Below are 24761 nucleotides of genomic sequence, written 5' to 3'. Positions count from 1 at the left end.
AAAACCTTGAATTTTGAAGAACTTAAAGGTCATTAAAAACTCCTCAGAAGTCGGGAAAGCTCATTTCCGGCCATCTAGGAATCCAAATTTTCCCGGGGAAGTTCCCAGGGCCCCTTTTAATGTTGGGGCTTTTTTTTTGTGGACATTTTAAACTATTCTCTTTCATATCCTGGATCCGCCCCTGGCTAGAGTGCATTTCCCTTGTATTTCGAAATTGTTTATAAGTACACGATATGCTTTAACCAACACATCGTTAATCAGGGATGCAAGATGACGCTGTGTATAAACAATTGATAAACTTAACATTTACTCGTGAATTGCTAGGTACAAAAACGTAGGCTAACATTTCCAAATCGTTATTTTTGTACTTTTTGAAAAGCGTACACACACTTTCAACCCCCTCCCCACAGCGTACGTTTTGTAGGCGCGTGAAAATGATGAAAATAATGGATGACCCCTTAAGGATTTTAAAATATTCCAAACCTGTACGCTAAAAAATAAAAGATAAATATATAAAGTTAACTTAAAACACAAACAACACGATAGGATATAAAATTCGAGAGAAGTTTTGGTACACTGTACTGTATTCTGAAGTGCCATTCGTTTTGGGGTTGCTACATTCAGGAGTTACAATCGATCCAACAAATATAAAGTACTATCTACTGTATTTCCTTACATTCCAAAAAGGATGATTTTGGATGCTATTTAAATTTGCTGGAGATTGAAAAATTAACTGTTAACTCCGTTGTTAGAGAACATAGTGTAGTACATGACTTTTCGGACTGGTATAGTCCTTCAGTAGGTCCTATGTACTCTAGGTGTAAATAATTGATGATTAAATGCGTGTTCGATAACTAATATAATGCGAGCTTCTGTGTTCTTAGTACATTTTGATGGTAAAATATTACATTTTAAAATGCCTATTCGATTCAGGCGTAATGACCGGTAACCAACGTCTGTTGACAACAGAAAGCGCCACCTGGCGTCGTGACGACACGACTGTGGTACTCTATTTACTGTACTGTACTATTGATGATTCTTAATACATCTTCAAACCATAATTGATTAGATTCATTAAATAGTACAATAGAGTACAAAGGAGTCGACAAATAAAACATATATACAAAGACGTTTATTAGAAATTAGGCACTATTTCTACCACAAATATTGTTTACACACTGGCTGTGACAAGAAAAGATCTAATTTTGACACAGATATACTGTAGTTATCTTGTATAAAGTTTTGAACAAAGCAAAATTAAATTGATCATTGTTGGTGGCAGTATACATGATTACAGATAATAAGATTAATCAAGTAATAAGCAATTAATATAGTCGTATTTCATACACTAAAGGCATAAAAGGCAATTTTTGGAAGCTGTATAGTGCAGTACAGTATTCCACTCCGGAATAATTGCTTCATAAGTCAATGAACTTTAATAATAATTTATAATATGGCAGCTAACAGCTAAATCTTCGTTGCTTGTTGATTTCACTTTTCATCCTGAGACACCTGCCACGGAGCAACTTTGTTCCAGGTGGTAGCAATGTCTCTATGGTAACCATCAACCTGTATGAAAAAAAAAAAAAATCTATCAAGTATACAGTATTATAGAACTACAGGTTTGTATAAATACAAACCATTTCATTTTAATAATTATACAAATGTTTAATTAATTAACATTGTTATCTTACAAGCATACATTTCCATCTTAGAGAATTGCTCACAGCACCAGTAGCAGATTGAGGAATTCGAAACAGTGGGGCCTAGGAAAAGACTTCCACAGACAAGGGTCTATACCCTACCATGGTTGGGGCTGAGGTAAAAAAAATGTATGTCTAGGCAAAAAAAAAATAAATCGGTTTTTTCGCCCTTCTTTTTTTCAAAATGATAAATAGGGGTGTCTGGAAAAAGTTTTTTTTTTGTTTAGGATACTCATCAGATTGAATAAAGATAACCCACAGGGGCCTAGAATGGCAATATCGTACATCAAACAACAACTTTATACAAATTTGTTGGGCATCTGGCAAAAAATAAAGATAAATTCACTCACATTTTTTTTTATTCGTAAAGGAAAAAGAAAAAAAAACTTCTTATAAGTTTTTTTTTTCTGCCCCCATTTCTTTCAGTGAGTTAGAGGCATGTGGAGGAGGGGCATTTTTTGGGCCCTCTAGATGGCCGGAAATGGCACTCTGAGACTTAAATCTGAATATAATTTTCTTTCTTTCTCAATTTTTTGTTTTTTTAATTTTGAAAAATTTAGGGGGCCCAGGAACCCGGCACAGAGCACCACCTAATTATGAAACATTTTGTTGTTTTTTTACGCATAGTTTTTACTGAAAGAGGTTACATTAACCTTTTTAATCATCTTAGTTTAGCAGAGACCTAAAAAAAATGTGTGAACATAGCTAATGTGTATTATTCTTTTCCCACTTCCAAAGGCTAGGATTAAATAAAAATAAGATCGGATTTATACTCACTGCTTCCAGTAAAGATGCGTAAGTGTCTTGCAAACTTTTCATGTCATCCTCATGTTTATTCACTTTATCGTTCCTCTAAAAAAAAAAGAAACCCGAAATATTACTAATAATACATATTTATTGTATAGCACTGGTTTCCAAACTTTCTATATTGTCAGTATATATTCATATAATATTTGCTTTTAAGAATACTAAATCTCAACCAATGCTGGAGGAGTCAGTCTTATAGTACTGTACCTTTATGTACACCGTCAGTTCGGGAGGCCCTAAAGATATGTTAGGCTGCTCTCCCAATCCGCTCACAACAAACATCGAAAGTCTGTCCAAACTTTTAGGGTAGGTCAAGATTTAAATCTTAGCAGGGACCGAACCAAGGGGCTGAATAGAGCCTTGATCAGGGTCCCAGAATAAAAATTCCTTGTAGGGTTTTAAGTGGAAAACTTTTATGGTGCTTCAAATAAACATTTGGGTTAGGCTAATAAATATTGTTAATGTGGCGTTGGGCAGCGGGGGTCTGGGCCTGTCCCAGGGGGGTGTTACCTTTCCCTTCCCCCTGCTGACACCACCACTGATTAAGTTATCTCATTAACAACTTAATCTGACCAAATCTGAGCATGTTACATCACTATGCAATTTCACAACCCTTATCTCACAGGACCTACCTCTTGCTGTACATTCTCCATTTCTTCTTTTACTTTATTCAAATACTGTTGTAACTTCTGCTGTTTTTCTTCACACATTTCACATTCCCTGAAATAATATAATTTAATAATTACTCTGTTCAGACTATCAAATTTTCTGACAAAAAACTGTTGTATCCCCATATATGGTCATGATGTGCCCATATATGGTCATGATGTACCCAAATATGGTCATGATGTGCCTATATATGGTCATGATGTGCTCAAATATGGTCATGATGTGCCTATATATGGTCATGATGTGCCCATATATGGTCATGATGTGCCTACATATGTTCATGATCTGATGTCATGACCATATTTGCGACCCCTGCTTGTAAAATGGCAGATAATATCTCTGTAATATAAAAAAAAAGAGTGAAATAACATACTTCTTGGACATTTGAAGAGCTTCAGAAGTTGCAGTCATTTTGCTTTGGTGCTGTAAAGTAAACTTGGTTTTTCTCTCTTGTTTTGACACCACCTGTCGCTTAAACTGGTTCTCTTTCGCAGTCAGGTCTCTCAACACGTCCCTCTGGACAGAAAGGTTGTCACGGACCTTCTCTACTTCACCAGATGCTTCCCTGAAACGTAAAACATTTTAAAACATTTATCACAATCTTGAAAAGAGGCCCACCTTGAAAGGAAAAGAGTTTTTACGGTATATCGCTAAAAAATTTCCATTTTGAACATGACTCGCTGACCAACATTTCAAGAAATAAATAAAGTCAACCTTAATTCATTTAAACATTATGCTACTTGAAGAAAGGGACCGTGAATTTTATTTGGTACTTTTAATTTTGAAATGGAAAGTATGTAAATTAATTGATTTGTGTGGTGGATGGTTGTTAGTGTAACATAACCAATACGTCATGTAGTATACTCTAACAATAAATATAACTGACTACCCATTATTTGACAAAAAACTGTTGTATGCCCATATATAGTTATGATGTGCCTATATATGGTCATGATGTGATGTCATCATGACCATATTTAGGCATTTTAACTGGTTTTTTTTTTCGATTCAGTTTGCATTATTGGCAAAATTTTGACCACGTGCCTAAATAAATAAATACATAAATACTGTAAACAATAAACAAACAGGCAATAAATAAATACTTTAAAAAATTAGCGTATGATAATTTAGGTTACGGTTGTCCACCTTTGCTTATCAAGTTCGCAGTTAATTGCCGAGATGAGTCTTGAAACTTGCTCGCAGCATTCGTGTATGGCAGCCATTTTCTCTCGCTGTGTTCTCTTTTCTTGGAGACACAGCGCCTTGTCTTCTTTGGTCATTCTGCTGCTGTTGATGGCGCTGTGCATGCTGTCGATCTTGGTCTTCATCTTCTCGGGTGACTGGACAATTTGTATTCTCAGTTTATCACCATCTTCTCTAGCACTCAGTGTTGTCACTTTATACTGGTCCTATATGGAGATCAAATTAAGATTTCAAGTTTAAATTGTTTCACTATAAGGAATATATAATGTATTAAAATTACAAGCTAAATTTTGGGTTTTTTCAGAAAATGTTTTGTTAGAAAAATTTTCAGAAAATTGTTTGATAGAAAAGTAGGCCTATCAATAACCATTGCTGGTAATATTAATAATAATAAATAATAATAAGATGACAACAACGACGACACAATAACTAGAGCAGTCACTCTGTAGCGTGCACACCTCCTCTAAGTGCCCGAATACAGTACCAACTACTGTATACTCAGGCCGTGTATAATGGGAGAAACTGCAGCATACCCTTAATGAAATAATAGAATTGCCAGTTGTATTCAGGCACAATATTTTCTTTAGTGCTGCAGATGCCCTCAAAGAGATAATGGCATTGCCCCATCCTATTTAGCAACATTGTTTTCTTAAGTGCAGCCTGAATATGTTGGGCGATTCCATTATTTTTTTTTCTCTTCTTTTTCTTCCAAAAATGAAATAGTGTTTTTCTTTGATTAATATGTAGTATTTCACTAAATGTTATGATGATCCATTAATTACGTTTTGCATAATCTTGCTAACAGACAGAAAGACAGAAAAACAGCAGTGAATACATAGCTTTCATGGCAAAGGCAATAAGACTAACAATAATAATAATTATTATTCCCTCAAAGTAGAATACTAGGCATTACCGTTTTGGCAACTTTCTCTGCAATTTCTGACTTCAGCTGCTGTATCTCTTTCTGTTGAATGGCCTGCTCCTTTTGGTAGGCTGACATGCAAGCTCCAAGTTCCTCCACCTGGCTACAAAGCTGAAAAAAAAAAATTAACGAGAATAATTGACATCTGATGAGACTGCAAGACAATCATCAGTTTTCAGAGATCATAAGGTTCTTGGTTTGACTCTATTGCTACTCTCTTTGTGTTTGTACTACAGGACATAAACAAAAGTTACCCCCTTTTGAAAATTGTTGGTCCAATTAACATCATCAACACCGACAGACTTTTTGATCAAAACTTATCAAGGTCTATTGTGACTCATGGGTGATAAGTGAATTTACTGAATATGCTAAAAAGATGCAAATGAAAATTAATAATTGTTAAATAATTAATTAGCTTGCTCAGGTCTATCAACCCAGTTTATTTTTGTAGCTCCACATTCACCTGAAGAAGTGCACTGTGTACATGAAAGCTAAGTGTACTGTCATTAAAACAAAAGTACTAAATGTCCAAGTGTTTTATTTACTATGATATCATAGTAAATAAAACACTTGGACAAATAGTACTTTATTTACTATATCACACTAGGACGACTCATCTATTTTTATCAATTTTTAATTAATAATTGTCTTGTACCTGTTGCACCTGGGGCTCATCTTCTGCTCGTTTTGCTTTGATCTTGTTAATTTTAGCTTTCATTTCATCAATTTCTCGAAGGGAGCACTGATACTGCTCGTTCGTTGCATCCTGTAAACATACAGAAAGAGACTTTGTCAATACAAGATATGTACTTGAGCATTAGTTACTCTGGTATCCGTCAGAAACTTCTCTATAACAATGTTGACTTTGTATATAATTATATTATGCACAGTGCTTCAGGACTCGTGCAGGTCAAGACTGGTGCAGTATCAGCCGGCTTTTGGCCTAAGAATTTGTCCACACTGTGTGTGTGTGTGTGTGTGTGTGCGCGCTTGCCATATGCAACGTCAGTCTGCCGTCATCTGCCGTCCTCGGTAGAAGTATCTGAGTAATGGCGTGAGTAAGGATTTTAATATTTGTACCAAAGATACCTGCAAGACACATACTTAAATTGTGTTTTTAAAAAAAGAAAAGCAGCTACACTTACAGTTTCTTGTTTGATGCGTTCAAATGTTGGCACCCTCTCTTCTTTAAATCGGTAGTAATTGACAATGGCACTCAGGTTTCGCTGAAACCGCTTCGGCTCTGAAATCATAAGTCATATTAAACAGTTTAGTATGAATTAAGGGGAACAGCACTGTTTATATTAAGATTATATATATGTTGTACTGAAATAGTAATCTTTAGGCTTTGTTTAACAGTATTTTATCTTAATTTTTTTCGGTACAACATATAGCTATAACTATAGATTCACCTACTTTTAATTTTCTGTATAATAATTATTATTTGCAATAAAAACAACTGCTGATCAATCAATCAATCAACCATGCAATTTATATAAGCATTTGTTATCAATATACAATGGATCCTTTCAACTAAACGCCCTTGGTTACTGTTGCTAAGGTCCAACAAATGACAATGTTAAAAGATATGTTTGTGTGGTACAACACGTGTGCTTGTTAGACACACCCATATTCCTGGCTCTGTTCTGATTGGTCAGTTGTTAAGTTTGATTGGCACTCCGGAAAGGTCTAGTGTTCTAAGATGCTCAAATTGCAAGATCTTGATGATAGTGTGGAGTACTTACTTGGTGCTGTTAAATCCTTCAGTTTAAAATCATTCACGCCGCAAGATGCCATAAACCTTTGCCTGCAAACCGATAAATTAATAAGGCCATCATTAATATAATTATATACTCCACAATGTAGTTGAAAGTAAGGTGAGTGAAAGCGAAAGAAGCCAGACTGAGGATCAGAAAAGTGTAAAATCACTCAGAATGGCTGTAGAGTTTTAAAGTTGTCTAGTGGTATGACACCAGTCTACTTATCTGGATGTCTGGGTTCGATTCCCACCAAAATCACAAGGTTTTTTTTCTAGGAGTGATGTTTTGCCCCACCTGATGTGATACTGTACCGAATACTCAGTACATCCCCAAATACTAGCGAAAAAAATTTGCAAGTGATTCGGGTGGGAATCCGAATAAGGCTTTTCCCACAAGTAATTGCGGATATACCGAGTGTAGTACAGTAGTACAATACACCAGGTTGTTCAAAACATCATTACTATTCAGTTTTCTGATGCAAAACCCTTTTCGAAGAATTCTCCATGACACATATGAATAAAAACCATGCAAATTAAAGTGGTATTATTTGCACTGACTTTTCTATTCGCATCAGCAAGAAAATGACCACTAGTATTATGGACATTACCAAACTAGTGTGTGGTTACTTTTGTTACATATGCATGTATATGCGACCGGCTCTGGCAAAACCCTCTGTTTGGTCTTTTCAGATTTTGCAAGTAGTCTTCTTTAAAACAGTGTTTATTTGATGTAAATTGGTTATCTATTAGCAAAGTTATGAATATTTATTTCACTGGATATCAGCTGTGCAGGTTTTGAGAAATCAGCTGCCTAAGATTCCAAATTCAATTATTAAGATTTGTATTTTAAAAATAAATGTTAATATACTTTTTAGTCAGATTTAGTGATTGAATATTTAACAGTAATGTTCTTCAATATATCTTCTTTTATTAAAATGCAAAAACATTAAAATTTTCGAAATTCTAATTCTCGAACTTTTTGGGTGCTTGTGGGAAATCAGAAAATGTGACAAACGGAGTGTTTTTCCAGAGCCAGTCACATAATTATATGCCATATACAGTACTTACATGACAAGTGTGAACATGATGAGTGGAACAGAGTCTTCATGTAGTTCATTGTAGCTAAGGTAGTTGGTTGCTTCAAGCTGGGGCTGCTTCAACTGGTCTGGGGTAATGTTTAGTGTAGCTTCCAGCAAGTGGGAGTAGAGTGCTTGAACACGCAGAGGCTGTAACAAGTATTAAGCATATCCATTTGAATACACTCTAAAAGGGTGTTTATTCAAGAGGCATTTATTATTAGGGAAGGGAATTATCATATACTCTAATCACTTGTTACTTGTGCATCAAAAAAAATATTTTAAAGAATGAACGTACATGTTTGTTTTAGTTTGGATATCACAACAATATAGTTTTTCTTCAGTGCAGTAGGCCTTTATATTAGTATACAAGTGTTAACAAAGGATAATAAATGAAATGATCGGGTTCATTTTGTTTTCCAATAAATCTGATGAGTTTGTTTGAAATTCAAGATGTACTTGAAATTGAGCAGCCTTGCATTCAAGGCTTGATTGATGGTAAATAATGTAGGTGCTATGGATGGACATTTTTAAATTACTATGGAAATCTGAAGCCTGCACTACAAACAGCATCAACAATAATAATCGAGGAGCAAATAAATTTGGTGAATGCAATACAAAAATATAAAATTGTACCTGAGGATTTTTCAAATCATTTTCTGAGATGGCAAATTCATCTAGAAACAGCCCTTGAAGGAAGATCAACAAATCTTCAGAACTGAGACAAGGAAAGTTGTAAGCTGGTTGCATCATATTTCTGAAAAAATATTTTGAAAAACATGTCTGTAAGGACGGTAGTAGTAGTAGGCCTATTATTAGGGCCTAGGCCTAGTAAAAGTATACATAATTTAAGATAAGGTTCACACACAACATATGCCTGGACTCATTCATAATAGCCTACTGTTTATAGTACTAGGCTAGTAGGAGGCTAAGGCTAAGGTCTATTGATTAATTCTAGGCAAAGGCAAGTCTAGGCTTAAGTCTGTAGTAGGTTACATAGACCAGCAGAAAATGCCTGGCCTGGAGATCAGCCTGGTTAGGCCTTAACCATAGGCACAGGCTAGCTAGGCCTAGCTAAGCGAGCCTTTTGTAGTGGTCACTGGTAGGACGCCTGCTGCTGAGGGAGGCTGAGTCATTATTTGAGTAGCTGGGCCGGCCTAGGCTCCAAGAAAAAAGCTACGCCTACCCTATTTGTCCTAACACTTGGCGTATTCACCTAAAAACGATACTAAATATTGAATTAGTACTCACATTCACTAATTTTCTCAATATTTGCGTTTGAAATACAGTAAGTAATCAGGATACCCTACCGCTCTTTTTTGAATTACAAAAACAATCCCGATAAACTATAGGTGGCGCACTTGTGTAAACATTTGCACATGTATAGCCTATAGAGGCTAGGTATTGTCTTTTGATTCTGTTAGACTTCCCTGGTTTATTTTATTATATTGGAAATTCGTTAAATCTTTAGGTAGACAATTTATGGATGTTTGTATTCAGGTAAGATAGAAACTAGCCTATTATGATTATTATAGGGCCCAGGGATAGGCCTAGCCTTACTGGTGTAGTAGCAGCCGGCAGCAGTAGGCAGCTAGGCCTAGTGAAGGCCCGTGCCACAAGGCCTACAAACCAAAGTTCATAGGTTTTTTCTCACCACCCAGACGACAGGACCAGCTGCCAGGAGAGAAACTCAGTCAGTGTGGCCTGGGCCTAGCCTAGGTGCCTACAGATACTTAATTGCCAGTAAGTGCACATGAAATATATACTTAGATAAAGAGTGTTCTGTGTACATAGTAACAAGTACAGACAGGGAACTTCAGCATAAATTTTGATACATGAACATTGCACATAGTTTATGTACAATAGTATGCGCGAGCACCACGAATGCCAATATAAGATTTGTTTGAAATCCCACAGCATTTAAGAGCTATGTGCAAATGCAAAATTCCACAAATGAAATTTGGTGTTCCAAATATGCTTTTCCTGTGTAGCAGGTTTCTATAAATTCCAACCAAATTCAATGTCCACTGTATATCGTACTGTATTTTCCAACTTGCCCGATTTGATTAGGAGTCTCCTGAAGTTTCATGCAATCACTATGGTCTTCCGAATTTTGTCAAATTCTCCAGAAAATGACTTATCAACGATGTCGGTGTACAAAGTATACACCTGCCAAATTCCCTAGGACGCCCTCTCTCAATTACAATTACTTTCAATTGCTTTCTGCTTGAATGAACGTTTCTAATTTGAGGCATGTTGTGGCAAAATGGCCAAGTTGTAGCAAAAATTGAAATTCAAGTTATTGGTATTTTCAGATACCTGAATATGTGATCTTTAAAATGAGGGGTCATTCATTCAAATTGGAAATTTCAAGCCTAAGTTTAATATTGGAAAGTGAAAGTAGAGTTATGCTTGGAGTCAAGATCACGATTTTGAGTAATTACCTTTCAAAGTTATTTGTGCATACATTGCTTAATAGAATGAACTATGAAAAATAACGTTAAATAAACAATTTGTTAAACCACTTCCAGAACTAATACTTTGGGACATGATTATTAAGACATTAAACTGTTGATTGTGAAAAACAAATTTGGATTTTTAGGTAATTTTTTGAGCTCCCATATTTTATAGCTCATTTACTCAATACTGGACTGTGCGACAACTTAACCATTTCGCCACAACATGCCTCATTTGTGGAGAGCGCTATCTTATTATTATAAGATCTTTGCTGTGCACACACAAACAACAACGTGCATCCTGCACTGGCTATCTCTCTTGTGCTATACTTTTTGATATTACACAGTAACACCTATTGCAAATAAGGTACAAAATGTTTGTTAAGGTTTTTCTGTTTTTTAAAATAGAAAAAACCAACAAATCTTCTGTTAGTTTCTTAATTTTTTAAATAAGAAAACCTTAATTGACATTTTTCCTCATCCTCAATTTGTTTTTAATTGTTAAGCAATTTCTCAGTGTTCTTATATAATGTGTTCTTATATATATATATATATATATATATATGTATGTATGTATGTGTGTGTGTGTGTGAAACAGTGCTCAATCCCACTGAAAAATCTATCTCTTATACACATCTAGATGTGTATAAGAGACAGATTATGCACTTGTCAATTGTAGTCCAAACTTCCATGGAAACTGCTAAGTGATACGCACGCGTAGTGCTTCCATCAAGGAACCTCATCTCCTTGGCCTAGCTCTCACGTTGCTTCTCCGATTCAGACCTACTGTAGGCTAAACCTTCAAGTAGGTTTTATCCTCCAATCATTTATTAGCGAGGCATTTTCCCAGGACTACGGCGGTGTGGCGGGGACTTAGCCGGGGATGTACATTAAAACGATGCTCCGCATTGCTAGGAGGTGGCCGGGACTCTCACATGCATGTAACCATTTTGGAAATTACATCCCCTGCTAAGTCCCCGCAAGGCCCAAAATGAGGATAAAAATAGGCCAGCAAAAACTTGCCAACTTTCAATACACAACTCAATGAAAAAGACGATGAGATGTCAACGACTTGGTAGACTTAGAACACAAATTTTATTCAAAACATGAATATTTCAACCCGTCCTCGGGTCTTTTTCAGCATGTGTGAAGAATACCCGAGGACGGGTCTCATGGAATCCAGTGCCCATGGTGACACCCATTGGCACTGGATTCCATGGGACAATTGAAAATAGGGTACTAAAAAATGCAAAAATGTTATGAATTTTGGTGTTTAGAGTCACCTTATAAATCAACCTATTATTATTAAATTAATGCAGGAGATTGGTTATTTTCTGGGAGCTCTTGCTTGCTTTGCAGGAGGCTGTCCCAATTTCCAGGGAACTCCTGTGAATTGTGGATGACTTGGGACTTCTGGGTATGCAGTAGCAGATTTTCTGTAATAACACCGGAGAGATTGTCAGATTTGTTTATTTTCTCAAAACTATAAAATGTAGATTTGTATTAAAATATGAAATGTTAAATTGCTGTAAAGTAATTCTGTTACTTTACAATACTAAAATCCAGGATAGAGTCAAGAATTATCTGTAAGACTTGGATATCACAGGTGAAGATTTCTTAAGAAATGTCAGGACAACAGTTGTTTAGAGAGGGCTATCCCCTCACAGCTCACCAGCATGGAGGATGATGCAATAGACACATTCTATGATACAATTTGTTCCTCAGAGACATAGTATCCCAAAATAGGCCTTGGCTACATTTATGGTGTTTATCACACTGCAGCAGAGAAAAGGCCAAACCCGCGCTGAAGGTACTAACAATATTTGTAGAACAACTAAAATTTGCAAAATTTAAAATTAAATTTTAAAATTTTTATTTATTTATTTTTTTTTTAATTTGGAAAAATTAAATTATTTATTATTATTATTTTTTTAATTTGCGGAGCGGTTAAAGGGCATAGTTTCACCTTCAACCGTAAACTTCTGTTAATAACTGTAACAACATCAATAAAATAGGAAAGATAAAAAAGAACGAGTATTAAACATGTATTGCAATGATTTTCATATGTAAACATGAGTGAATGTAAGATATAAACAGTTTCATTAAATTTATGATCTCATTTCAGACAAGATGATGCATCTAGTACACGTCACTATGAAGTATAGGCTGTAACACCACTACTGTGTGCGCATATTGATACTATGGTAAGACATCGCCTTTACACATAAAATTATATTGATTTTACCTTTCCTGGGTCAGATGTCTCTGGCAAAATTAAACATCTAATTTTTAATCAATAGACTATTTATTTGCAAACATTTCTTTTTTATTATTTTTTTCATAAATCCTCTAATATTAACAGACAAAAAGTGAATCGAGTTGCTGTCAGAAATAAACAATAAAATGCTGACCATTTAAAAATTTTTTTTATTTTCTGAAAAAAAAATGCATACAACCCTTGGGCCTATTTATATCTTCAGTTATTACTTTTAATGCTAAGCTCCGGAGGGAAAAAATTGTTTATAAGACACAAAAAAGGTGTTTGCCAAAAAACTTGGGAACAGTAATGAGATACAGATTTGTGAGTATTTAAAAAACGGGAGAAGAATGGAGCGTAACCATCTTTCTGACATGGAAGAAAAACTGTGGCAAGAGTTTCACTTGAGTTTACACAATTTTATTACTTTTTCTTTTATTGTATTAAAGTAAAAATAATTGGATAAATTAATAGACATGTCCTAATTAAAATTTTTATTTAGATTTAATCAATTCAAATTTCAGAATGATAGCCAGATATTTTCATGAAGAAAACAGCTAGAGAAGTCTGCAAGGCATTCAGTATATCAGAGAGATCCATGTGGTAGGAAGCCTGGCCATTTGAAGTACAAAATTTCATCATGTAAGTATATTGTTGAACAAATTATTTATTTAGTATACTTTACTGTATATTGTTACTGATATTTGTATTGTAATTTTTAATTTTTAATTATTGATATATGTTTAAATGTACATTCACCATGTAATTGGTGTACACTGCTGGGTGAAGATGAAATAACAATAATATAAATATATCTTACTTCTTTCCATTTATTGTAACAATAGTGTATTTTCAGTACATGCATGCCCTTACTAAATAATAATTCACTCCAAATACAACCAGTTCCTGTACATACCCTGTAAAAATCCTCTATTCCACACTTCTCATGGCACTTAGTTTTTTGAACACCATGTTTTTCTTACATATAATTGTGGCAAAGACAAGCCAAACCAGTCACTCGTCGCAAATCGTGTTTCAGAGAAAATGGCCAAAACATGCTGGAATGTCAAATTTTTAAAAATCTATTTTATTGCACTAAACTAACCTTTATATATCTACACATCATTCTATGCTGTTATTTTCCCCATTTTCAATGTTATTAAACAATACTTTTTAAGGATTTAAAGATAGTTTCTGCATGAGAAATGCCTGAAATCATAAACTTTGACGGTTAATTTCTCATATATTGTTCTTTAAACAGCTGTGTGGTTAAAACGCTTGTTCATAAGGAAATGTCCGATTTGAATGATTTTTTTTACCATTTTATAGCTATTATTTTACTCTCTAACACTGTATTAATAACTCAAAATCGATTTTTGCAATGAGTGACTGGTATGGCTTGTCTTTGCCACAATTAGAGATTTAACTTGTGATTGGATGAAAAGAAATGAAAATATATAGAAAATTTAAATAATATTTATTTCATTAGTCATCTTTTTCAAAAGCACTTCATTCAACACAGCCTTGTGTTTCTTCTGTATAAAGAACTCTCTTCTTTATTATCCAAAACAAATTATTTGCTGATGATGTAGTGATCACCTTCGACTGATATTAATTTTTGCGTTTGTGTTAGGGGGACATGTGTGAAAAGAGTAAAATATTCATTTAAATGTTAAGAGAATTTATCATATTAGAGATCAAACATAGTAGATACATAATTTTTGTAACTTAAAAACATCTAACAATTTCAATTTCTTAAACAAAGGTAGAAATACTGAATTCACTATTTTTACAATTAAAGAAGTACTTGAAAATCTGGATACCTAAAGTATTTTAATACAATTAAATTTAAAATTAACAATTAGAATTGTTGGTGGCTTTGAACTGGTATTTCAACCTTATTTCATTTCCATTTTAATATGAAAGTTATTAAAAAACCCCTTTCCTGTCCTAGGCCACCTATTAACAAATATTACAGAACAATGATCAGCAACTCTGATTCATAAACCACTGTAACATTTCAGCTTTGACACATAACACCATTTTTAATTAAGATCATTAATCTAATTTTTAATTGTGATCAAACCTCTCATTATGTCCAACATAATGACCTACTTTAATAAGGTTTATTTTGATTATTTTTAAAAGTATATGGTTTCCAAGGTAACCATAAGCATGACTTGTTATTTTTTTAAATTTTTTACCATAAGAATGACTCGTTTTTACATTCATTTTTTTTAAAATTTAAAACTCATAGCTGGCTAACATGAGCATTATAGTAAACTACACAATGAAAATGAATTATAAACATAAATTCAAAAGATTACTTTATAAGATAAGTAAGTAGAGGAAAGGGAAAACTTGAAAAGAGGTAGAAAAATGAAAAATGTTAGGAGGAAAATGGGGTAGGGAAAGAAAAGTTAGCAAAAGAAATTACAGGAAAGTAAAGGAAAAGAGACGGGTCGTAAGTATGAAAAAAAATTAAAGAAAAGTGGAAAAAAAGAAATGCAAAAAAGAGTAAAAGTTAAGTAAGGAAAAAAATATTTAACAATTATTTAAAAAAAAGTAAATATTGTAGTGACGACCCTCGCAGGGTTAATGTAGCCCAACCACTGAGGCACTACGACCTTCGGGTCAACGCATTTGCATATTACCAATACAATAATTCTGTATAGTCAATCCCTCTGCTACAACCGCATATGCTCTGACACAACAGACAGAGATAATCACTTAGCAGAACTATCGCAGAACTATCTAACACAAATAAGAAACTTGAGTATGGTACATAAGTAGTTGACAAAACAGAGAAAGCATAAGCATATACCACGCCAAGGCCCACTTCAATACAACAAATAGACATCCTCTAACTGGACACCGTTAATAACAACATATCACCCATTACTTAACAAACCCTCAAACACATCATAGATGATCTACAACCTCTCCTACATGATGAAGCCCTCAATGATATTTTTAAAGACAAATCTATCATTGCCTGTAAACAGTACTCTATTCTGAAATTTATTAAATTTAATCTAGTTTAAAGTAAACTTCCCACTAACAGCAACCATGGTACATTTCCATGCAATACTAGGACTTGCAAACTTGTCCACATAGTATCAAATCCTGTAGCATTGTCAAGGACCTATTATTTAATAACATTTTAAGCATAACAGCCACTTATAACTGCATGTCATCTATTGCCTATGTATATGCTATATCATGTAATATTTGCCAATGCTCTCTACATTTGGACAAACAGGACAGACACTTCGACCACTGATCAATGGTCATGAACATGACTCAAAAACTCACCCAAAAAACTGTAGCTAATTCTTTTGCATCTTCTGCCCACTCAGTAGAAAGTTCAAGTATTAAAGAAAGAATTTTTCAAAAATAGTTTAGAACGAGAAATAGCAGAACAGAAAATAATTACGCAATTACACTATATAGAACTAGGCCTTATTGATTGAGGATTCCTTGCTCATTACATACATATATAAAACTGACCAAAAAAAATAAAAGAAAATTATATTTAAAATTAAATCTGAGAGTGCAATTTCCAGACATATAAGTGTCATAATCATAAATTTTTCCTCTGTTCTCTGGCCAACCTTTGCTTCAAATTTCTGGACCCACCAACTGAATACGTTTCATATATGTAGATTCTTAAAGTGTGTTGCTAATCTTTTCAAATTTGAGAATACCAGATACAAGGCAAGCAGAAGAGTTAAAATGTATTTGTATTCCTTGTAGTAGAGTACAAGGCAAATCAACTAGGACACTATTACAGTAAATCAAATTTAGAGGTTATCAGGACATTTACATTTATGGATTAATTAAAAGTAAAATAAACATAAATAAATGAAAATGGAAGAGGAACGAAATGTTGATATTTCAAACAAGTTTAGTCTTAAAGGATTATTTCTGTGTATTTACATATGGTAATTGCCAGAGATCGTAGCTTGGTTTCCCCTAGTGAAAAGTTGCAAGTCTTCAAATATTCCTTTCACTATTTCCAATATACAACCAATGAAATGATTTATAGATATGCAGTACACTGTGTACCTATAAGTTTGCATCACATCACTGGACTATCTATATTAATAATTGAATATTTTTATATTTTGGCCAAAACCATTTGCTACTGCAACCCTCCTTGGATAATGTGAAATGATGCACACTCCATGTGGATCTGTGATTCCATCTTCTGGTTTATCAATTCTTTTAATGAAATTTCCATCACTACTGAAAAGCTGCAGTTTCTGTTCACTTGATATAATGATGTTGTCATCCTCATCAACTACTACTCCACGTGGACACCTCACCTTACCATTCTCATCACCTGTTTCAACAAGGACTTTCAAGAACCTTCCTTCTTTAGTGAATAACTGTAGTCCTGTATAATATAATATAAGGAGATTTCCTTGATTTGTAAGAGTAACATCAAAGGCCCTACTTATTTTTCTTTTGCTTTTTGGCCCTATCTGCTTTATCATGTTCTCATTATTAAAGTCAAACATGAAGACATAGTCTGAATACCAATCTCCAACAAACACAACATTTGATATGTCATCCACATGGATACCAGACGGAATCTTCAATATTCCATGACCAATTGATTGGGCCACCTGACCATTCATATTGCATACAATGATGCATTCATTACCCACATCACTGAATGCTATGTTGCCATTCTTCATTTTGAACATCCTGTTAACTCTCACACCTTGCAGTAATGTGACCTTACCAATGTTTTCTCCTGATTGCCTGTACTTCAGAATTTCATTTTCGCCACATGAAACCAGCAAGCAATCATCTTCACACTTAACTATATCTTTTACAATTATTGTGGGTAATGGTACATTTATGGTATTTACTATTCCTTCCTTTTCTATTTTGACTGTCATTGGTGACTGCTTGATTGGTTTGCCATTAATGCTCACATCTAGTTTACAAACACCTGGACTTGAGCATTTACCTGTCACAAAATAATCTCCATTCTCATCTTGTTGAACTTGGGTGATGTTGGTTTCTCCTGCAGGCTGTGTCCATGTTGCCTTAAGTTGGTTTGCTTGTATTTCACACTCATCTGTTTTGATCACTTTGACAACAAATTTCTGATCTTGTGACACAGATTCCTCCCACTTCAAGGTAAAATAGTCTGCTGCCCTCATGTGTGATATATACCCAATATCACGTTGTTGGAATAAAGAATGTTGATGCTCATGAAATTTCATTTCTCCATCATCACTCTCAGTTTTTGGCAATACTTTGATTCTATCCTTCAGTGCTGTAATTACTGTTTCACTTGATTGCATTGCTGTTGCTTCATCACTCTTTAATAACTGATTAAGAAAACTCAGTTTTGTATTAATATAAGATATTGTGGCTTTCAATTCATCTATTTGTACATCATTTGCCTTCTTTTTTTGTTTGTATATTGTCTCTACTTCAATTTTAATTTTGTCTCCATTCTCTTCCATTTTTCTTATCATCACTTGTACATGCATGTCAATATCTCTCAAACACGTATCTTTACTTTGTCCTAATTTTGTATCATTTTCTATAACCACTTTAAGGCAATCTTGCAATTTGTTTTTACACTGTTGTGCAGCTTCCTCCAATGTTGCAGAAGTTTCTTTAAATGTTTGAAATGCTTCTGAAATGCTGATTGGTTTGTGTTTTCCTTCCCATTCCTTGTGGTTCATAATTGTACAGTTAACACAAATTGGAATTTTACAACTTGTACAGTAAAATTCCAAAGGTTTAGTGTGAAGTAAACACTGCGGCGTATGTAACAAAGCTTTTTGTGTGGGACTCATTGATCGTAAATTCTCCACTGAATGTAGCTTGTGATTTGCAAAAAGTCTGAAGTCTTTGTGATGATCACTACAGGCAGAGCACAAGTACTGCCTGCATTCCTGGCAGTAGTATTCAGACTTCCCTTTTTTACAAACACATTTTTTCTGATCTCTTTCTGGCAATTGTTCAATAGTTTCTAATAAGTTATTTATAAAAGTATTTGGTGGAAGTTTCTGAAGCCCACCCTCTGGAAAGGGGTATGATTTTGAGCATGTTGGGCAAGTCAGAATACCCTTTACCTTAACCCAATTTTCAAGACATTCGAAACAGAAGCTATGAAGACAGTTGAGAGATTTAGGATTTTGAAGTCTACTAAAGCAAATGGTACACTCTAGGACCTTCTCATCAACATCTTCCAGAAACTGATTGAGCTCACGCGTAGCCATTTTGAAATAAAATTCTGTGAATTATAAATTATATATATGAGTTAATATTGTACAGGGTTTTTTTAAAATTGAATAACCTTCTAAATGTGCATAAATAAAAAGGTGAAGGAGTCGAGCCAATAGGTGAGGAACAGGTCTACAAGGACTCGCTACATACAATAAAAATACAAAAATTGAAATATAGGTATAAAAAATGACCCTAGAAAGATCACCAAAACAATAACGTGAAAAAAGAAGAATAAGAAAATCGAAAAAAATAGAAATAATGGAAACAAGAATTGTCACAGAGAATATAAAAATATTTAAATAGAAATTGCCACTGTAAATTTTCAACATAGAAATATGTAGAATAAATAATAAAAACGATAAAAATAAGACAATAAAAAGAAAAATCTATAACGCAAAATATAAACAATGAAGTATGAAAGTATTTATTGTACAAACTTTTATTCATTAATTTTTATTGGCTTTTTAATTTTTTTTTCACATCTAATATCTTGTTATGTATGTCTAATTAAAATTGTCTTGTTGCCATTAAAATATAAATTTTATGGATATATATAATGTAACCTTTGACTTCAAAACTGACGTATCTGCGTGTCCCAACGCCAGCACTTTTACGTTTAGTTTGAGGTTTAGTGCCGTATTTGAACAGATACAGAAGAAAATATAGCACATGAAAAATTTCCCATGATAAACATAAATCAATTCACCGTAACAAATTAAAATCATTATTTACATTAAAAATTGACAAGGAGGACCAGATTTAATTGACATAAAAACAAATAAAATAAGTAATAATAGGGATTAAATATAATTTAGAAAATAAAAAAATAATGAAAAAAATAAAAATATAGCAGAAGAAAAATTGCCACTGAGTCACAGGGTAATAAATAAAGATACAAAATAATAACACTGTTGGTGGTTGGTAATAATAATATGAGGTCTACTTTTCCTATCAGTCAGTTGTGGACATTATATATCGGAGGGGGTAGTTTAGTGGGGCTATTTTTTTGCTAGTGCCATTTTTGTTTTAGCTATATCCATACAAATATGGTCTTGGTATGATAAATGTATATCTAATCGTCTACCAGATTTATCATTCTATATTATTTTATACAAACGAAAGGAAGTATAACTATCTTGGAGAGAGTCATACTCCTTCCAAGTACATTAAATTGCTACATTCAAATTAGGCAACAAAGACAGTATTGCATATTATGAATGATTAAGATGATTCCTGCAGTAGTCCTTCATATTATTATTTTTGTATTTTTATAATATCATATAAAATGGCTCTTGTATACAAAGATGTAATCGTAGGACCATGTATGTGACATACTATCAAGACTGTTGGTCGACCCAGAATCAAATTTAGTGTTGAATTGAACTACAAAGAAATGTAGCCTGCGTAATGCACAGGTTCATAAACTTATAAAATTAATCGATTCTGTGTCAATTTCAAAAATATATTAAAGATAGGCGCATTTTCCAAGAAACAGCTTCACAAACTTCCAGCCTAGCCTGGCCTAATATTTTAATCGACAGGTGGCAATCTAATATTTCTTGTTTTTTCTTCACTCTCTGATGTTCAGTGTCTTCTTCATCTAGGTCTACAATTACTTCTTGCCCTACCAGGGCTATTCAATGTTATTTTATGTACAGATGCAGGGATAGTAATATAAATACAAACGACTCGTTTAGAATCGTTCTAATTTATGCATTGCCTGCCTCTAAGATTACATGGAGCAATTTGCACCTGCCACGTCATCACAAATTATAGTTTAGAGCGTCTATTTAACGAACGCACAAGAGATTAGTAAAAAAGTCAAAAGAATGTGATATTTATTGATTTTGTGACCTGTAGGAGCATACCTTCGAACTATAAATAAAATATGAATGGGCCTATAAAGTGTATCAAAATAGATTTTTCAGTCTGACAAATTCATATCCATCAGAGACTGGAACATTCTTAAAAAGAGCCTACTCAAATATAATAATAATCTAAGTGCGGTTTTTTTTCAATTTTTTCGTATTAGTGTATTCATTTTCTCTTTCAATTTTATACTAAACAATATAAATAAAAGATATAATTACCTTTACGGTTCTCTGTTAAACCTGCTGTACAGTAAATATAAAATGTCTCCAACAATAGAAATGGGTTTTTCCAGGTATAGCATAGATCGATATTGTTGTGCAATAAACCGTGTCTTGATTGAATGAGACTACTGAACTGTTTTAAATTTCAATAGTCAGAATAATTGAACAATGTATCAGGTTTCTACTAAGGTTATTATTTTTTAGAAAATTTCCGGATGTAGTGATTACCTTCAGCTAATAGATTTTACTTTGATTTTTACTTAGTTTTATGTGTATGCATGATAATTGTAAAATATTCATTTCAATTTTTCAGGCAATTTATCATAATAGAGATCAAACAGATGCATAATTTAAAATTAAACACATCTAACAATTTCAATTTCTTAAATAAAGGTAGAAATTCTGAATTCACTATATTTACAATTAAAGAAGTACTTGAAAAACTACTGTAGACACCTAAATTATTAATTGATGGTGACTTTGAATTGGTATTTCAACCTTATTTCATCTTCATTAGGAAAGTTATTAAAGAACCCCTAGTTTTCCTATCCTAGGCCAAGCATATAAATGTTATTTTTCAGGATGACCCAATAAAGCCTGAAGGCTTATTACCATTGCAAATGGGGGAGGGGGAGGGAAGCGGAAGAGGGAGTAGCATGACTTTTTGACATTCATTTTTTTAAATTAAAACAAAAGAAAATTTAAATTTACCAGTGGTGGATTCTAGAGCAGCTCCTGTCTGCCTGGATCCCCCTAAATTTTCCAAAATTTAAAAAAATGGATAGAAAAGAAAATTATATTCAAGTTTAAATCTGTGAATGTATTTCCAGTCATTGACAGGTGCCATAATCATACATTTTTTACCTTTGCTCCCTGGCCACCCTGTATTTCAAATTCCTGGACCTACCGCTGAACACTTTTCAAATATATATAGTTTCTGAAGTGTGGTACAAGTGTGTTCAAATTTTGAATAACAGACACAAATAGAGCAAAAGAGTAAGTTGTATTTGTATTAGCAGAAATTAAAGCTCTTGCTTCCTCCAGTGAAAAGTTGTAAGTCATCAGACGTTAATGGCACTGCTTCCATATATACACTCAATAATGTGGTCTATAGATACAGTACACTGTGAACCTATAAATTTACATCACATTAATAGTAGGACAGTGGACTGTGTATATTTAATAGTTGAATATTTTTACACTTTTGTCATGATCACTTGCTACTGCAACTCTCCTTGGATGATGTGAAATGATGCACACTCCATATGGTTTACCAATTCCATCTTCTGGTTTATCAATTCTTTTAATAAATGTTCCATCACTACTGAATAGCTGCAGTTTGTGGTCACTTGATATAATGATGTTTTCATCTTCATCAACTGCTACTCCACGTGGTCCCCACACATTGTCATTCTCGCAACCTGTTTCAACAAGGACTTTCAAGAACCTTCCCTCATTATCGAATAGCTGTAGTCCTTGATTTTTATAATGCAATATAAGGAGATTTCCTTGATTAGTAAGTGTAACATCAAAGACCCTACTTATTTTATTTTCATGGTTGCTTTTTGACCCTATCTGCTTTTTCATCTTGTCATCATAGTCAAACATAAAAACATAATTTAAATCCCAATCTCCAACATACACAACATTGTTTGCCTCGTCCACATGGATACCAGATGGATTTAATAGTTCTCCCTGACCAATTGATCTGACCACCTGACCATTCATATTGCATTCTTTGATGCATTTATTACCTAAATCACTGAATGCTATGTTGCCATTCTTCATTTTGAACATTCTGTTAACTTGCACACCTTGTGGTAGTGTGACCTTATCAATATATAACCCTGATTGCTTGTACTTCAGAATTTCATTTTTGCGACATGAAACCAGCAAGCAATCATCTTCACATTGAACTACATCTCTAACATGGTCATATATTACCGGTACTTGAATGGTATTTACTAATCGTTTCTTTTCTACATTGACTGTCATTGGGGATTGCTTGATTGGTTTTCCATAAGTGCTAACACCAAGTTTACAAACACCTGGCCGTAAGCATTTTTTTGTCACAATATAATCTCCAGTCTGATCTTCTTGAACTTGGATGATGTTGGTTTCTCCTGTAGGCTGTGTCCATGTTGCCATAAGTTGGTTTGCTTGTATTTCACACTTATCTGTTTTGATCACTTTGAAAACAATTTCCTGACCTTGTGACACAGATTCCTCCCCCAGTAGGGTAAAACAGTCTGCTGCCCTCATGTGTGAATGTAATATATACCCAATATCACATTGTTGCAATAAAGAATTTTGATGCTTATGAAATTTAATTTCTCCATCATCATTCGGATCTGTTTTTGGCAATATTTTGATTCTATCCTTCAGTGCTGTAATTACTGTTTCACTTGATTGCATTGCTGTTGCTTCATTACTCTTTAATAACTGATTAAGAAAAATCAGTTTTGTATTTATATCAGATATTGTTTTTTTCAATTCACTAATTTGTTCATCATTTACCTTTTTTTTCTCTTTGTATATTGTCTCTACTTCAGTTTTAATTTTCTCTCCATTCTCTTCTATTTTTTTTATCATCACACGTACATGCTTTTTGATATCTCTCAAACATGTTTCTTTACTTTTTCCTAATTCTGTACCATTTTTAATAACCAGTTGAAGGCAGTCTTGCAATTTGTTCTTGCAATGATCGGCAGCTTTCTCTAATGTTGCAGAAGTTTCTTTAAATGCTTGAAATGCTTCTGAAATTCTGATTGGTTTGTGTTTTCCTTTCCATTCCTTGTGGTCCATAATAGTACAATTACCACAAATTGGAATTTTACAACTTTTACAGTAAAATTCAAACGGTTTACTGTGAAGCAAACATTGCGGCGGATGTAATGAAGCTTTCTGTATGAGACTCATTGATCGCACATCCTCAACTGAATGTAGCTTGTGATTTGCAAAGAACCGGAAGTCTTTGTGATGATCGCTACACGAAGAACACAAGTACTGTCTGCATTCCTGGCAGTAGTATTCCAACTTCTCTTTTTTACAAACACATTTCTTCTGATTTCTTTCTGACAGTTGTTCAATAGTTTCTAATAAGTTATTTATAAAGGTACTTGGTGGAAGCTTCTGAAGCCCACCCTCTGGAAGGGGGTATGATTTGGAACAAATTGGGCAAGTCAGCTTACCCTTCACCTTAACCAAATATTTAAGACATGCCAAACAGAAGCTGTGAAGGCACTTGAGTGATTTAGGATTTTGAAGTCTCTTAGAGCAAATGGTGCACTCTAGGACCTTCTCATCAACATCTTCCAGAAACTGATTGAGCTCACTGGTAGCCATTTTGAAATAAGATTCTGTGAATTATAAATTATTTGTATGAGCTAGTATTGTTCAGGGTAATGAATGAAGATACAAAATAATAATTTAATTTTAATGATGATTGGTCTATTTATGCATCATAATTCCAACTAGACCATATAGTGCAACCCAGAATCAAATGTAGGGTTAAATTGAACATCAAAGGAAATGTCCTGTGTGATGCACACATGCATG

General features: G+C 33.8%; 2 protein-coding genes across 5 annotated transcripts; both read right to left on the bottom strand.

Moving 5' to 3' along the window:
• Positions 1 to 1110: 1110 nt before the first annotated feature.
• Positions 1111 to 10288, bottom strand: LOC117118723 (kinetochore protein Nuf2-like). 4 transcript variants are annotated; one of them, XM_033263398.1, is made up of 13 exons: positions 10180 to 10259; positions 9391 to 9453; positions 8776 to 8896; positions 8132 to 8289; positions 7050 to 7111; positions 6450 to 6547; positions 5960 to 6070; positions 5296 to 5415; positions 4326 to 4588; positions 3553 to 3744; positions 3143 to 3230; positions 2481 to 2555; positions 1111 to 1569 (listed from the first exon to the last, which is right to left on the bottom strand). In XM_033263398.1, exons 3-13 carry the CDS (start codon positions 8890 to 8892, stop codon positions 1492 to 1494), a joined length of 1362 nt encoding a protein of 453 aa, XP_033119289.1. In that variant the 5' UTR covers positions 8893 to 8896; positions 9391 to 9453; positions 10180 to 10259; the 3' UTR covers positions 1111 to 1491. The 4 variants fall into 4 exon arrangements, with proteins under 4 accessions (XP_033119289.1, XP_033119287.1, XP_033119290.1 ...); XM_033263396.1 differs by lacking the exon at positions 9391 to 9453 and having other exon boundaries at positions 10197 to 10288; XM_033263399.1 differs by lacking the exon at positions 9391 to 9453 and having other exon boundaries at positions 10180 to 10283.
• A 5303-nt stretch (positions 10289 to 15591) lies between these two features.
• On the bottom strand, positions 15592 to 24548 carry LOC117118739. Its single transcript, XM_033263419.1, has 3 exons — positions 22385 to 24548; positions 21201 to 21221; positions 15592 to 19117 (listed from the first exon to the last, which is right to left on the bottom strand). The coding sequence occupies exons 1-3, from the start codon at positions 24546 to 24548 to the stop codon at positions 16956 to 16958; spliced, it is 4347 nt and encodes a 1448-aa protein (XP_033119310.1). The 3' UTR covers positions 15592 to 16955.
• Between the last annotated feature and the right edge of the window lie 213 nt (positions 24549 to 24761).

Source organism: Anneissia japonica, unplaced genomic scaffold, assembly GCF_011630105.1.
Source record: "Anneissia japonica isolate Jap-2015-1 unplaced genomic scaffold, ASM1163010v1 scaffold1951_len603592_cov169, whole genome shotgun sequence".
Classification (NCBI taxonomy): Eukaryota; Metazoa; Echinodermata; class Crinoidea; order Comatulida; family Comatulidae; genus Anneissia; species Anneissia japonica.
This window is presented reverse-complemented; position numbering and strand designations above follow the sequence as displayed.